This window comes from Poecilia reticulata, chromosome 10 (genome assembly GCF_904066995.2).
Source record: "Poecilia reticulata chromosome 10, P_reticulata-male-v2, whole genome shotgun sequence".
In the NCBI taxonomy this organism is placed as follows: Eukaryota; Metazoa; Chordata; class Actinopteri; order Cyprinodontiformes; family Poeciliidae; genus Poecilia; species Poecilia reticulata.
In genome coordinates this window covers 24,938,763-24,952,316 of record NC_088839.1, presented here as the reverse complement: position 1 = coordinate 24,952,316, position 13,554 = coordinate 24,938,763, and the positions used below count along the sequence as shown (strand labels likewise).

The window sequence follows — 13,554 nt, the reverse complement described above, 5'->3', positions numbered from 1 at the left end:
AATCTGCCAGTGGAACTTATGCTTTTTTAAAAATATTAACATTAAGGAATTATTTTCTTAAAACAAGCCTTTAATATATCTTGGAGAAAAGTTACTTGTAAGTTGGTACATTCGAAATAAAAGAAAACGAAGATATTTGCACTAGAAAATGGACAAATATATTTGGTAAGATTTTATTTTTTGCAGTGTGGAAAACAAACCTTGCACCTTCACTGCAAAAACAAAATCTTACCAAGTATTTTTGTCTATTTTCTAGTGCCAATATCTTAGTACACTTGAAATAAGACAGAACAAACTTTAAATGTAACTTTTCAGCAACATACTGAGGCTCTTATTAATATTAATATTAATCCCTTAATATTGATGAAAAAGTCCTCGTAATAAGTGAAGTATCTGCCAGTGGAACTGAAGGGTTTTTTTTCTACCAGTTTGTGTTTTTGCAGTGTGGAAACCTCATCTCACACCTCCCTCTCTTTCATCTCCCTCCCTCCCATCAGGAGCTGGTGTTTAGATTTCTGGATCCCGTTTGATTCAAAGCCTTTTCAACGAGGGTTTTATCATAAACCTGCATGCGCCAGCCCCTTTCCCCCCGTTTCCTCCGCCGCTGCCGCGTGCTTTTGCCTGTTTGCAGGAAAGGGGTGGAGATGGTGGGGCAGGAGGGCTTGTCCGTGACCCACAGTCAGTGATACATAAGCCACATGACCGAGTCGGCTCACAAGCGCGCCGGCTCGCTGACAGACCTGGACCAGCTCCTCTGAACTTGATTGGATCCTCTGACAGAAGAAGAGACGCTCAGATAAAGACGTGCCTTCAGTCTTGGAGAGGGAGCTGTCACACACTGATATACAAACACACACATTCCTAGAAACTGACACACACGCACAGAGGCAAACAGTCTCTCTCTCTCTCTCTCTCTTTTACTGCTCGCTCAGCTGCTCTCTCCCCCTCCCATCCACACACACACACACTCTCTCTCACACACACACACACACCACTACAGTATATCAGCGAGTGACGAGCGGAGAGCCAGAGGGGAGTGCAGAAATGAATGTGAAGATCCTGACGCTGGTGATTGTGCTCTTGGTGTCTCTGCTGTGTCCTGCCGGTGCTGGTGAGTACGCGAGAGGCCGGACCCGTCGCTCGTCCTCTCCCTCTTTTTTTCCTTCTGCTCATATTTCTCCCTCTGTTTGTGCAGACAGCTGTAGTTGATCAGTTACCCAGCATGGTTAGCCTGGTGTGGGCTCTAAAAAGGCAGGATCTCAGCACCTGGTTGTGTACAGTACTGCACTGCAGTGGTTGTTCTTCACACTCAACTTGAATGTGGGTTTTGTCGTTTCGCCTCCCTGCTTCACCTGGATGCGCGTTTGCAGCACCTGGAGACGGTTTATCGCTGTGTGGAGCCAGTTTTGGCTCTTATGAAAGATAGGATTTGCAATGCACATGTTCTGCGAGGTGAATCTGGTTTATTTGCAGCTTGGTTTGTTTTTACATGCCTCTGGCTGTGCAGCACCTATAGATGCGCGCATGCCTCCTGTAATTGCTAAATGCATCAATGAGGATGATTAAACATAAACAATTTTCCTGTGGAGTCGTCCGTCGGACCTGAAATGTCCGCTATGTGGAAGAAAAACATGAAGTTAGGAGATGGGGGCTGGCTCAGGGAGGGAATGAGTTCGGCGGTGAGTTTCAATCTGCGGATGTGATGCAGGTAGCACTGAGGTGTGAAAAAACAACACTTAGGCCTGTGTAAATGTCTGGGCTACATTTGGGATTGCCACCAAACCAAAAGCGCACACACAAGCTGTGTTTACGTTGAGGAGCCTTCCAGACTATGCAGGCTGGCATACGGAGCATTTCTTGCATGATTTAGCTAGGTGGTGTGCAGACTTTATGCCTGGAAAATGTTGTCCACTTTGTGCATCGATCCACAGCAATCACAGCTTCCATGCTGCACCGGCAACATGCTATTTTTGTCTGAGGACACGGGGAAATGGGAAGCAATTATCTAGCATCATAGCCAGTGTCGCTTTTCACGCCCTGCGTGTGGCTGAGCGTGCTCCACGCCTGAAAAACCCCACCGTGCCACACCGAACGACGTGAGGGGGGAAAACAAGGCGGCTGCGCCTCGGGCTTTTAATGGAAGCTCATCCCTCTCGACGGTCGAGTCCTTCTGCTTCTGCACCTTTTCTGCTCCCCTCCCGGCTGGCTCTGCTGGCAGGAGGAGAAGGAAGAGGGAGAAATGGAGTGAACGGGAGGCAGGCAGGGATGCAAGCGTGTTGCGGCGCCGATGGGTGTGGGGAGGGATGCTAGCTCGAGTGTGTCTGCGTAGCACAAGCCTCTGCTACAGTATGCGCCGTCGCTGGAAGGTGTCGGAAGAGACTCTGCATGTAGGCAGTGGGTGTGAAGCCTTTCATCTTAAAGGTGACCTATTATGCTTCCTTGAACAGGTTAGGATGGAGCTATAGGTCTATAAAAAACATGTTCAGGACATTTTTTTGCACAAAACCATTCTGAGATATTAAGATTTTCATCTGCTCAGTTCTGCCTATTTTGAGCTCCTGTTTCAGGGCGTCTTGTCACCTACAAGCTGCTGGTGGCCACGCCCCCCAACTCAATGTTTAAATTTGCACGTAAAAATGGCTGCAAACAGATGCGTAATTGTACAACCGCATATCTTTGAAAAGCAGAAGTAGAGCCTCCTGCTCAACCAAGAATGCAGAAAGTGGTTTCTGAATTAGCCTGGCCTTTGCCCTCGTGCGCCGCTTTGCGTGATTCTAATCTCACGTCACAGATCAGTCTGGGCTTTCTCCCATTGAAGAGGATTTCTCTGCCCGGGTTGAAATTCAGCCAATCAGAGAACAGAAATAGAAGCTGTGAACGGTGACGTTGATCTTCTGCTCTGTTTTGAATTGTATTCTGCTTGTAGTTTTATCAAAGGCATCAGAGGAAGTGAAAGAAGCCAATCAGTCAAATATCGATTGTGTAAAAATTAAAAGGTCAACAGAGTCCAGAGCCTCTGGATAAACCAGAACTAGGAGCTGGATGTCAACAGGATTTTTCTAAATAGTAAGTCAACAACAAAATACTTTTCCAGCAGCCATTGTACAGCGCATAAAGTGGTCAGATGTGTTGGAGCTTAACTTGGGTTGCTAGGTAATGGGCTGAGCTTCTCTAGGGTTGCTAGGTAACGGACTGAGCCTTTCTGGGGCTGCTAGGTGACGGGCAGTGCCTGCTAATTTGTGATGTTATGCTCGGGAGGTTTTTGAAACAACCCATTTTCCAGACACCAAAAAACATGAACTAATTGCCAAAAACCAGCTGCATGTTTTTCTCCAAGTACTTGGGCTGTTTTTGGAAGAAGCAGAGACTCAAATGATATAGTATCAACATAAAAATGTGAGATTTGCATAACATGTCCTCTTTAGGAAATTGGTTTTCACATTTGGAGCGTTCCCTCTCTCTGTGGCTCTAAGAAACAACAGATTGGTTAAAAGAAAGGAAAGTGTGCCGGATGCAACAAATACAGAACCGGATCTCTGTGACCCGGGGTGCGGAAGTGTGCATGTGTAATTATATTTATGATGCAGATGCATATTAACAAAAACTGTAGTGCAACAGGCAATTTATTCAACAACCTAAAGCTGTTTATAAAACCCATTCAGCATCCTAAATGAGCTTCTGAGGCCTTCTCTGTGGAATATTAGCATCTTTTAGCAGCACACCTCAATTACCCATCCTTGAAAAGCACTCCGGCTGAAAAGTGGCCTCCAGCTTTAGACATGTGGTATCCATAATTCATCCTGAGGCCGAACACTCTTCCTCCCTCTGTGAAAGTCTCGGGGTTGGCATGTAAACAGTCCCTATTCACAAAACACGTCCGCCACAGCCTCTTACAAGAAATCAAAGCTTCACTTTTCTCTGCCGTGGAACCATCCTGTCAGTCTTTACCAGGAGACTTCAGAAGATAAAAAACCCACCACCACCACCAGCTGCAGCAGCAGCAGCAGCTGGCTCAGACATGCATGCATGTATGCAGGTGCAGTTCAGCAGCGGAGCAGGTGACCCGCCGCCCAGATCACAGCGATTATCAGAGGGAGAAATCGTCTGCTCGGGAAGAGGGCATCTTTACGAGAGCTGTCAGCAGAGCTATTATTCTGCATTAAACTTTGATGTGTTGTCTGGGCTCGCAGGCTCTGTAGCGCCAGCATATCCGTACAGGACAGGCCTGCTCTGATGCTCAGAGACGCATTAAGTAACAAAGACGTTTTGTGATGGCTTAATCAGTTTAAGGTGTCAAGGGTTTTAACGTTAAGGTGCCAATAATACGCAGTTTTCTGGATTTACAGTCCTACACTGCAAAAACACAAAACCCTACCAAGTATTTTTGGTCAAGCAAATATCTTAGTACACTTGAAATAAGACAAAACTAACATTAATGAACTTACAAACAGCTCTGGACCCACTGCAGTGAAAACCTCCTGGTTTTTCCACCAAGTATTGATTTCTGAGTTAAAACATTAATATTGTTGTTTCTATATGAATTTTAACTTTGATCTTTGCATTATTGAGGTCTGAAAGCGCTGCATCTTTTCTGCAAATAAATACTAAATTTTTGCTTTGAATGTCAGAGACATGATGTCAGAAGTCCATAGAATAAAACATTTTCATTTTACTCAAACATTTACCTATAAAGAGTAAAATTAGACAAACTGATCATTTTAAATGGCTTAAACATTATTTAATTTTGATTTTAAAAAATAGCTCTTCTGGCTATAAAAAGACATTTTTCCAATGTTATAAGTGAAATAATCTGCCAGTGCAACTGGCACTTTCTCATAAATACTCATGAATTATTGATTCAAAGCAAGATCCTATATTGCTAAAAAGAAAACACAAAAACAAACTGTTTAGGCGAGGTCATTTAATCTATAATTTATCAGAAGCTCCAGTTTACCTTCCAGAAACCAAAAAAAAAACAAACAATCAATGACTGGTGGAAGAAACTATTTCAGCATAAAAGGACAAGAATCAACAAAAACAGTATAAATATATCAACGACTAAAAGAAAAAACAAACATCTCTAGTATTTATGGTCGGCATCGTCCATAAAAAGCTACTCAGTAGGTAAAAGGAGAATGTATGGCTGTTTTCTTAAGATTCTGTTACTATAAACACATTAAATCTTATCATCCTAATACTCCCTACGCTACATTGGCTCCAAAATTACTGTCTCTTTTCTGTTTTCAATAAAAACAATCCCTTTATAAAAGCTTTTTAGTTTTAAATTGTTGTGTTAAAACCATGAAATTGTAAAATCTTGGTATTTCTACACAGAGTTCGCCTAATGGCCCATGACTAATAATATTCTTTCTGCACCAGAATCAGATGTAAGCAGGATGAATCAGCTCTGCGTAACGTAAAGAAGATGTTTGAGGCTGTGGATGTGATTATGGACAGTGTGTTTAAAAGTGAAGCGGCTAAACTCTTCCAGATGTCCAGCGGATAATAACTCCGTAACAGCGGGCAAGCCGTCGGGTCAAAGAGCGGAAAAGCAGAAAGGTTATTACAAGATTACAGTAAAATCAAAGCGACAGGATTTTTTTTTTAGGCACAGGAGCTTTGAGAGGAGCAGCTGGGTTTATATTACTCACTACGCAACACACCCACAGCGTCAGATGGAGTCTGCTGCATGAAGACCCTGGATTTCCACCTCATGCAGCAGCGAAACGGAGCCAATAATCTGACGACTCAAACACTGATACTGCATGTCAGCAGACAATCGTTTCCTTCAAGTCCAGTTTAAAAACGCCACAAAGCATGGAGGGTTTGAGTTCAGTGCAGCGCGTGAAACTCATCTTCATTTAGGGCAACATCAACATCAAGGATGTGGCGATAAAATCCATTAACATATCGATAAATAACTCTGAAATCGCTTCTTTAAATGACATATTGATCATCTTTTCACACTAATCAGTCCCTCCGGAACTTCAAGATTGTATTTGTGAGTTTTTTAAAATCAAGTTCATTTATATTTAACATTTCAGCAACAAGGGAGCTCAAAGAATCATAAACACACAAAACTAAGTCAGAAGAAATAAAACATTCAGAAAACAATGGAGAAACCAGACAAACATTACATTTGGACGAGTCATCAAATTCATCAACACAATAATTTATTTTTGCAATAAAAAGTAGTGATTTGTAGAACTAATGAGACATTTTAAATAGTTGAGCTTATTTATTTATAAAAGTAAACGTGACTTTTTGTTACTTGCCACATCGATCACAGATTGTAACTTGACATCAAGTAACGTTGAGGCAGCAGTGGAGCAGAAGTGGGAAATACTGCCACCTGCAGGTGGGAGTTAGTGTCACTTTAGCTCAATGTTTTTGACCGTTTCTTGCAGAAAATTAGCAAAACTCAAAAGTGAAAAAGAGGCTTTGACTCGTACATTTCAGCAATAAATTGGACGAACTAGTTGATGTAATGCAGCAATACGCAGATTAAAACTGCTTCGATTTGATCGTAGGGATGCAAACAATTAATCAACTTATTAACTGTCGATTTATGGTTATTAGACTAAATTGAGTTATCTTGACCGTCTCCCAGTGTTGTAGTTTGGCTGCCATCCAGCAGAGGGCACTGCTCGTCAACCTTAAGAAGAGTAGTAAATACAGAAACAAAGATGGCAGCACAATGCGAGAACCGGAAAGAGAAGAGGTTCAAACCGAGTCCGTGTCGGGTGCAAAATGAACTTTATGCGGTTCTGTTTTGAAATATAAACACTTGACAAACAAACTACAGATTCAGCTTTGAGTTTTCTATTCAGCAATCTGAGAGGTTCATGTTTTGTTATAATTTAGAAATGTCTACGTTTATTAATGTGAGAAAACCACAATTTTCAGTTTATTCAGTCAGTATTTAATACAGATGACACAAGATAATGTTGAAATTTCATTTTAACTTTATTTTAAGGGGAAATATCAAAAATGTTAAAATGTTTCCTCTTAAAATGTCTTTTTTTTAATTCAACATATTAAAAATGCTTTCCCTTATGTTGTGGAAAGATGGCCAGTCCTTTTCATACTCCTAATAAAATGGCCGCTTTAGTCTATAGATAAGATCAATCAACTTCAGATCAACTCAGATAATAACTTGCATCCATATTTGATTGATAAAATAGTATCTAAGCACAAATGTTACGTTGAAGTTTCTATTTTTGCGTCCCTCTGCAGTCTAGAGGGCCAAAACAAGACGCCACAGCGTGCCAGTTTTGGCCCACAGGCCCTCAGTTTGACACGTGGTTTAGAGAATCGATTGTCACCATGAAGGTTTACGAGGTCGTATCTAAACAGCTTTTACTCCAACATTCAACACTGCGAAAGTTTATTCCTGGATGGAAACAAAAGCTCGACAGTTGCCAGTCTTCCCAGAGTCGGACATCTAAACAACGTCAAACATCTGAGGGCTGGAAGACGGAGCGACACCTCCGACGCCGCTGACCCCACTGACCCAGTTACAGTCAGAAAAAACTAAACAAGTACAGCATGTTTGGAAAGCTTGCCAGGAGAAAGCCTCTTTTTGTTGATGTTGCAGCATGATTTAGATTAGCAGAGTTGCCTTTAAGCAAACTGTGGATTTTCAGGACAAAGTCCTCTGGACAGAAATCACTGCAGCAGAGATGTTTTGTTCTCATGCATGGCATGAAACCAAACTCACCATCTCAAACATGTCGCGTTAGCCGCCAGGCACGGGGTTGGAGCGGTAAACAGTTTGGGTCCGTTTTGCAACTACCTACAGCTCGAGTCAAATTATGGCGTTTCTGTATAAACAATCAGCTACTTTAAAGTGAAATGTGGGCGAAAACATTTCCTCATCAATGTGGAAGGCTGACATTTTAACTCACAGGAGATTAAGTTCAAGTTGTGACTGATTCAGGGTGAAATTAAATTCTAGTTCAAATTGTGCCAGCTGGATGTTTTCATTCTGCAGAAAAAATGGGAAATATGACAACTAAATGAGTTGAGGACAAAACTAATTCTCTGTTTTGATCTGCCAAACTTTCATACATCAGTTTATAATACGCCTAAAACGATTAATCAGATTAATCCTGATGAATCGATTATTGAAATAATCATTGATAACTGGAGTTTCCCCAGTTTTAGCTTCACTCAGTTCAAAACAATGTTTCTTATTTTAAAAAGGAACCAAATCACGTTTATTTGCATTTTTTAAAGTATTTCTGACATCACAATGTTAGAAATACTTCCCAGTATTTCTAACTGGGAAGTAGAAATACTTCCCAGTTCTGCACTTTGTTCTGCACAACAAAGTGCAGAAGAAACACAAGGAAATGAGCGTAGGTTTTTTTTTTTTTTTCCCCATTTCCACCAGTTCCGCCTTAATAAATAAAAGCTGGAAAACAAAAGCACTGATTGAGGTTTGCATGAGTGCATACATGCATGAGTGCATACAATGTTAGAAATACTTCTAACATTGTGATTTCATAAGTATTTCTAACGTTACAATGTTAGGTTTGTTATTTAAGTAGTTAAATGACAAACCTGTAGAATATGCCAATTAGTTGATTAATCGTCAGAGTAATCGATTACTAAAGTATCAAAAGTTCTAATTCTACTGGCACATTATTTCTCTTAACAGGAAAAATGTTTTATGTAAGTTAATCTGTCGGTGGAACTAGAACTTTTTAAAGAAATAAATATTGTTGACTTAAAACAAGATCCTATATCTGGCTGAAAAGTTACTTGTATGTTAGTAAATAATTACTAGCTTATTAGTAATTATTTAAAGTGCACTGAGATTAGAAACATTACCAAAGCTACTTGGTAGGATTTTATGTTTTTGCAGTGTAAAATCAGAAAAGTTCAGTAGTTTCCTTTTGCTGAATTTGCCATGAGAGCCAAACTCATTAAAGCACATGGGGGCATAAGAAGCATTTTAAAACAAACTTTTTGTGCCTTTTAAAAAATTTTATCTGCCCCAAAATGAACTGAAGTAACATTTTAAATAATCGTAGATACAAAACATAGAAAATGTTTTGCATGCATGTGTTATAAGACGGGTTTCTCACTTTTTGGGGCTGAATGCTTTGAGTTCAGTAAAACTGGGAGATTTTTTAAAGATGTTTTTCTCTGTAAAAAGTGTCTTTTCTGCATCAACCATCTACGTTTGCATTGAGGTCAAGGGCCACAAATGGCCCCGGGCCACACTTTGAACACCCATGATGTAAACTACAGAATCATGCCAGGGTAGAAAACACAGAAAGGTGATTTTTTTTGTCCCTCCCATCTGTGCATCATGACACCCACTAATGAGCTGGTCTGAGTCGATTTAGCGAAAACTCGAAGCTCATTTGGATATAAGAGCAACGTTTGGGCTGACGGCCTCAGGAGAGATCGGCGGCTGAAGACTTTGGCATATGCGACTGCTGTAATGTAATTCAGAGCCTTTAAAATGAATAAATCTACTCACTTAGATGTTCCCTGGAGAGCAAATCCAGTGAAGCAGAGAAAAAGCAAAGGAGGGGAAGTAAAAGATGGTCCAAAGGGGGCAGAAGAGGAAAAGGGCAAACAGGAAGGAGCTGAGAGGCTGCTTGAGATTTCCAGCTAAGGAGTCGTTTGTTGTATTTTTTCTAAAGATATATTTAATCAAGGGAGTAATAAACCTGATCTGCTTCCTCTTCTAGTGTCCAGTGTAGTTGGGGGGGATGTGTGTGCACTCCTTAAAACTTAATTAGACCCAGATATTTTCAGAAAGCGCTCCGTTTTGCGTCCAATAAGAGAAATGATTTATGACTCTTTCCCCCCCAACATGAAGTGTTGCATTGAGAGTGTTTGTACCGGCAGATCGGATTCCTGATCGCGACCCGAGTCGACGTTTTTATTAAGGCGGCTGCCAGAGAACAGAATAAATGCTGCGGCCTTTAAGGATGCAGGTGCTCTAATTACTTTCAGGCTCCATTTGTTGGAGTCCAGAATGTGAAAATGTGACACTTTTATATTGCTTTACAGATACCATTTGTCGTAGGAAATCATTTTTCAGCAGCTGAGTGGAAGGAGAGGAAATCAGTCTGACAGGGAATAAATGTGGACACTGACGCTACAATAAACCTCCACAGCAGCCATTATGCATCGCTGTAATTCGCTTTGTGATTAAAAACGCTGCAAATCTTCTACTTATCTGACTAAGATGATCGATTTTAGTGCTTGTGAATTTGTGGATACATGGCTTGGCAAAAGTATTCATATTTCTTGAACCTTTTTCACATTTTTAATGTTGTACATTATAAATGTGGACATATATCTTAGGGTGTTTTAGATAAAGTTCTGCATATTTGTGAAGTGGATGAAAAAAGATACATGAAAAAATCAGTCTAGAGCAGGATAAAATGAATATCTCAAGTAGGGCTGAAATGATCAGTCAGATTAATCGCGATGAATCAATTATTCAAATAACAATCAACAATTAATCACAAAATTAGCTAACTGAAGAAAACAGAATCAAAAACAGCCATTTGTTGATAAAACAATCCATACAGTGTTGTTCTTTCAATAAATCGACTTTTTGAGTCTCTGTACTCCAGTTAACGATTAATCGATTGCTAAATTAGTCGACGATTATTTCAATAATTGATTCATCACGATTAATCTGATTAATCGTTTCAACCCTTGAGCAGTTTTGCAGAATAAGCAAACATTTTCAGTCTCTAGTTGTCCAAAGATGCACAAAAGACTTTTAGCTGGAATAAAAATTTGTTCTGCAAAGTTTTGACTCAGTTTAGATAAAAGTAAATCACTCAGATTTTTAGTTATATATATATAAAAAAGGGGGATAAAACTACTTATTATTTGAACTCCACTTTACAATTATGTGCTCACTGAAAAAAAAATATTACATTTATATATTCTAGAGCAAATATTACATTATTATATTCTAGAGCAAATATCTTAGTACAGTTGAATTAAGACAAACTATAGTTACAAGTAACTTTTTTAGCAAAATATAGAAGCTTGTTTTAAGTCAATAATTCCTTAATATGGAGGAGAAAATAGGACTTTCAGTGGTAGATTATTTTACTTAAGGGAAGAATATTTTGTTATAAATCAAGTAATCTGCCAGTGGACTAAGTACTTTTTAATCAATAAGGAATTATTGACCTAAAACAAGCTTGTATATCTTGCTAAAAAATGACTTGAAATAAGAAAAAACTAAGATGTTTGAACAAGAAACTACTTGACCAACAATTCTTGGTAAGATTTAGTGTTTTTGCAGTGTAAATTTCTCCTCCCTGCTGTTTCTTTTTGAGACTTCAGAAAACAACCGAACATGTTGATGCTCATCATCTGGGTTTCGCCTCTGCTCTTACACTCCTCATCTTCCTCATCTTCCTCACTCCTGGGTCCCTCAGTAACAACAGAATCATCCATTGATGAAATCATACATTATTCATCCAAATCGCTCTGCCTTTGATCACAAATGTTATTTCCCTTTGGAGATTATTTCACACTTTCAGACGCTGGTCAATCGAACCATCAGCCTCTAAATAATAGCCCGGGTCTCCCCACATGCTGCTTCCTGCATCGGGATGGGGCCCCACGCTGGGTCCCTCTCTCTCGCTCTGGCCCCTGAACGCAAACAGATGTTTGTAAAAATAGAAGAGCTAAACAATATAAGGAATTCATAAACATGCCTCCGGATCAGGAAAACGGTTTATCCTCTCCCTCTGGGCAGAGCGGACCAATAAAAAACAATCTGAACTTCAGCTCACCTGCAGCTCAACCCGTCAGCGAAAGTCTGCAGAAATTTATTTCCTCACTAAATATGTGTGACGAATTTGGTTATCGTGTTTCATTGAGCTGGATTGACCTAGAAAACACCAGAAAACGTGCTGCACACGTTTTTATGTGTGCAGCACGTTAAAGGAAAACACAGTAATGCAAGACAAGAGCGTCATAAAAAAAGGTAAAATCCTGTAAATCTGTTTAAAAAGTACGAGGAAAAATAAATATATTCAATAAAAGACTAGAAATTTAAGGAAAATTTTAATTTTGCAGTAAGTTTTTATCTTCTCTATATACAAACAATGGATAACATTTTCTTTCTCATTCTGCAGGATTATTTCTGTTTGACATTTTAAATGTCCAAAATAAATAAACAAAAACAACAAATGAATGAATTAAGCCTCTGCAAAACAAAATTATCCTTTAAAAAAGGCTAAAACACCAAAATGAAGCCTTTTACCATCCAGGTTTAGTAGAAAACAATAAATCATGCAAACAGAAACCATTGAGCTCATTTAAATGTATCATGACATATTAATTACTGCGACAGGCCTGGCTGTAGATTACACACGTCTTCCTGGGGTTAAAATCTGGCTCATGAGTTTCTCTTTGATAACTTTAAGTTTGGTTAAGAAACACAGAAACTGACGCAATGCAGGCGCTCTTTTCCCTCTAAATACTCCGTATTTTCTTCAGGTGAAACCGTCTGCCTCACATTTTTAAAAGCTGCAGTGAAACCTGCTCTGCTGTGGCTCCCAGTTTCTCTCTTTCTGCTACGGATCTAATGGAGGAAGACATGCAGATTCACAGCAGGGCGACGCAGGTGAGGGAGGGGCCTGGTCTGCACTTCTGATGTGTGTGTCCATGGAAACGGATGGTTGGAGGATCCCTTTGCCCTTGACGTCGCGGTCTCTGGAGATCAGGGCAACGGTTGGCATCGTTACCTACCGCCTGCATCGTACGGGTGACGCCGTTATCGGAAACAGCAGACCCAGCATCTCCCCTGCTCCTACAGCCGCCCATGTTTGGCTCATCCAGTGGAAAGTTGGGAGGAAAAACCTCCCTGTGGAGGCGTTTTGTGTTTGTGTCTCAGGCTGTTGACCACATTCCAGCTGAAAAATGGTACAAGACTTTAACCTGTTCTATAACGTATCCCAAAATCTGAAAAAATATATATTTATACATGTATATTCCACACAATATGGAAAAAATGTAAGAGAGAGGGGTTATTGTTTAAGACAAGAAGAAATTTTAAAAAACAATGTATAAGAGAAAACAAAAATATTTTTTGTTTATTGCTAAGTAAGGAAGGTTTATGTGATGGATTAAATTAGGGGCGTTGAACTCATTTTCATTTTGGGCCATATCAAAAATCTTATTGTCCTTAAAGGGCCGGTTGTGCCACAATGTGTTGATAAAACCAATCAAACTGTTAAAATATCGATAAACAGTCAAGATTTTGACCAATTTAAAGAAAATCTGAAAAGTAAAAAGAAAATGTGGAGATTTGTTGATTTTGTGTGAATTTTGCAAATTGTGAAAAACTGGAAGGACTTATTGGTGTAATTTGGAGCCTACAGGGCCACATAAAAAGCTATGGCGGGCCAAATTAGGCCCCCGGGCCTTGAGTTTGACATATACGCCTTAAATAATGAGTTTTAAAAAATCTATATCACCTTAAAAAACAGTCTAAAAAGGAGCTTATTTAGAAACATTTTGTATGGGATGGACGTCTCTGAGACCAAAAAACAA

The 13,554-nt window shown here is 39.8% G+C and overlaps 1 protein-coding gene across 1 annotated transcript in view; it reads left to right on the top strand.

Moving 5' to 3' along the window:
* Nucleotides 1–705: 705 nt before the first annotated feature.
* The window catches only part of apln (apelin), a 29,287-nt gene continuing 16,438 nt past the window's right edge, over nucleotides 706–13,554 (top strand). The window contains exon 1 of the mRNA XM_017307211.2: nucleotides 706–1,111. Within this exon, the coding sequence (XP_017162700.1) occupies nucleotides 1,045–1,111 (67 nt within the window). The 5' untranslated portion in view covers nucleotides 706–1,044. The remainder of the gene's footprint in view (nucleotides 1,112–13,554) is intronic.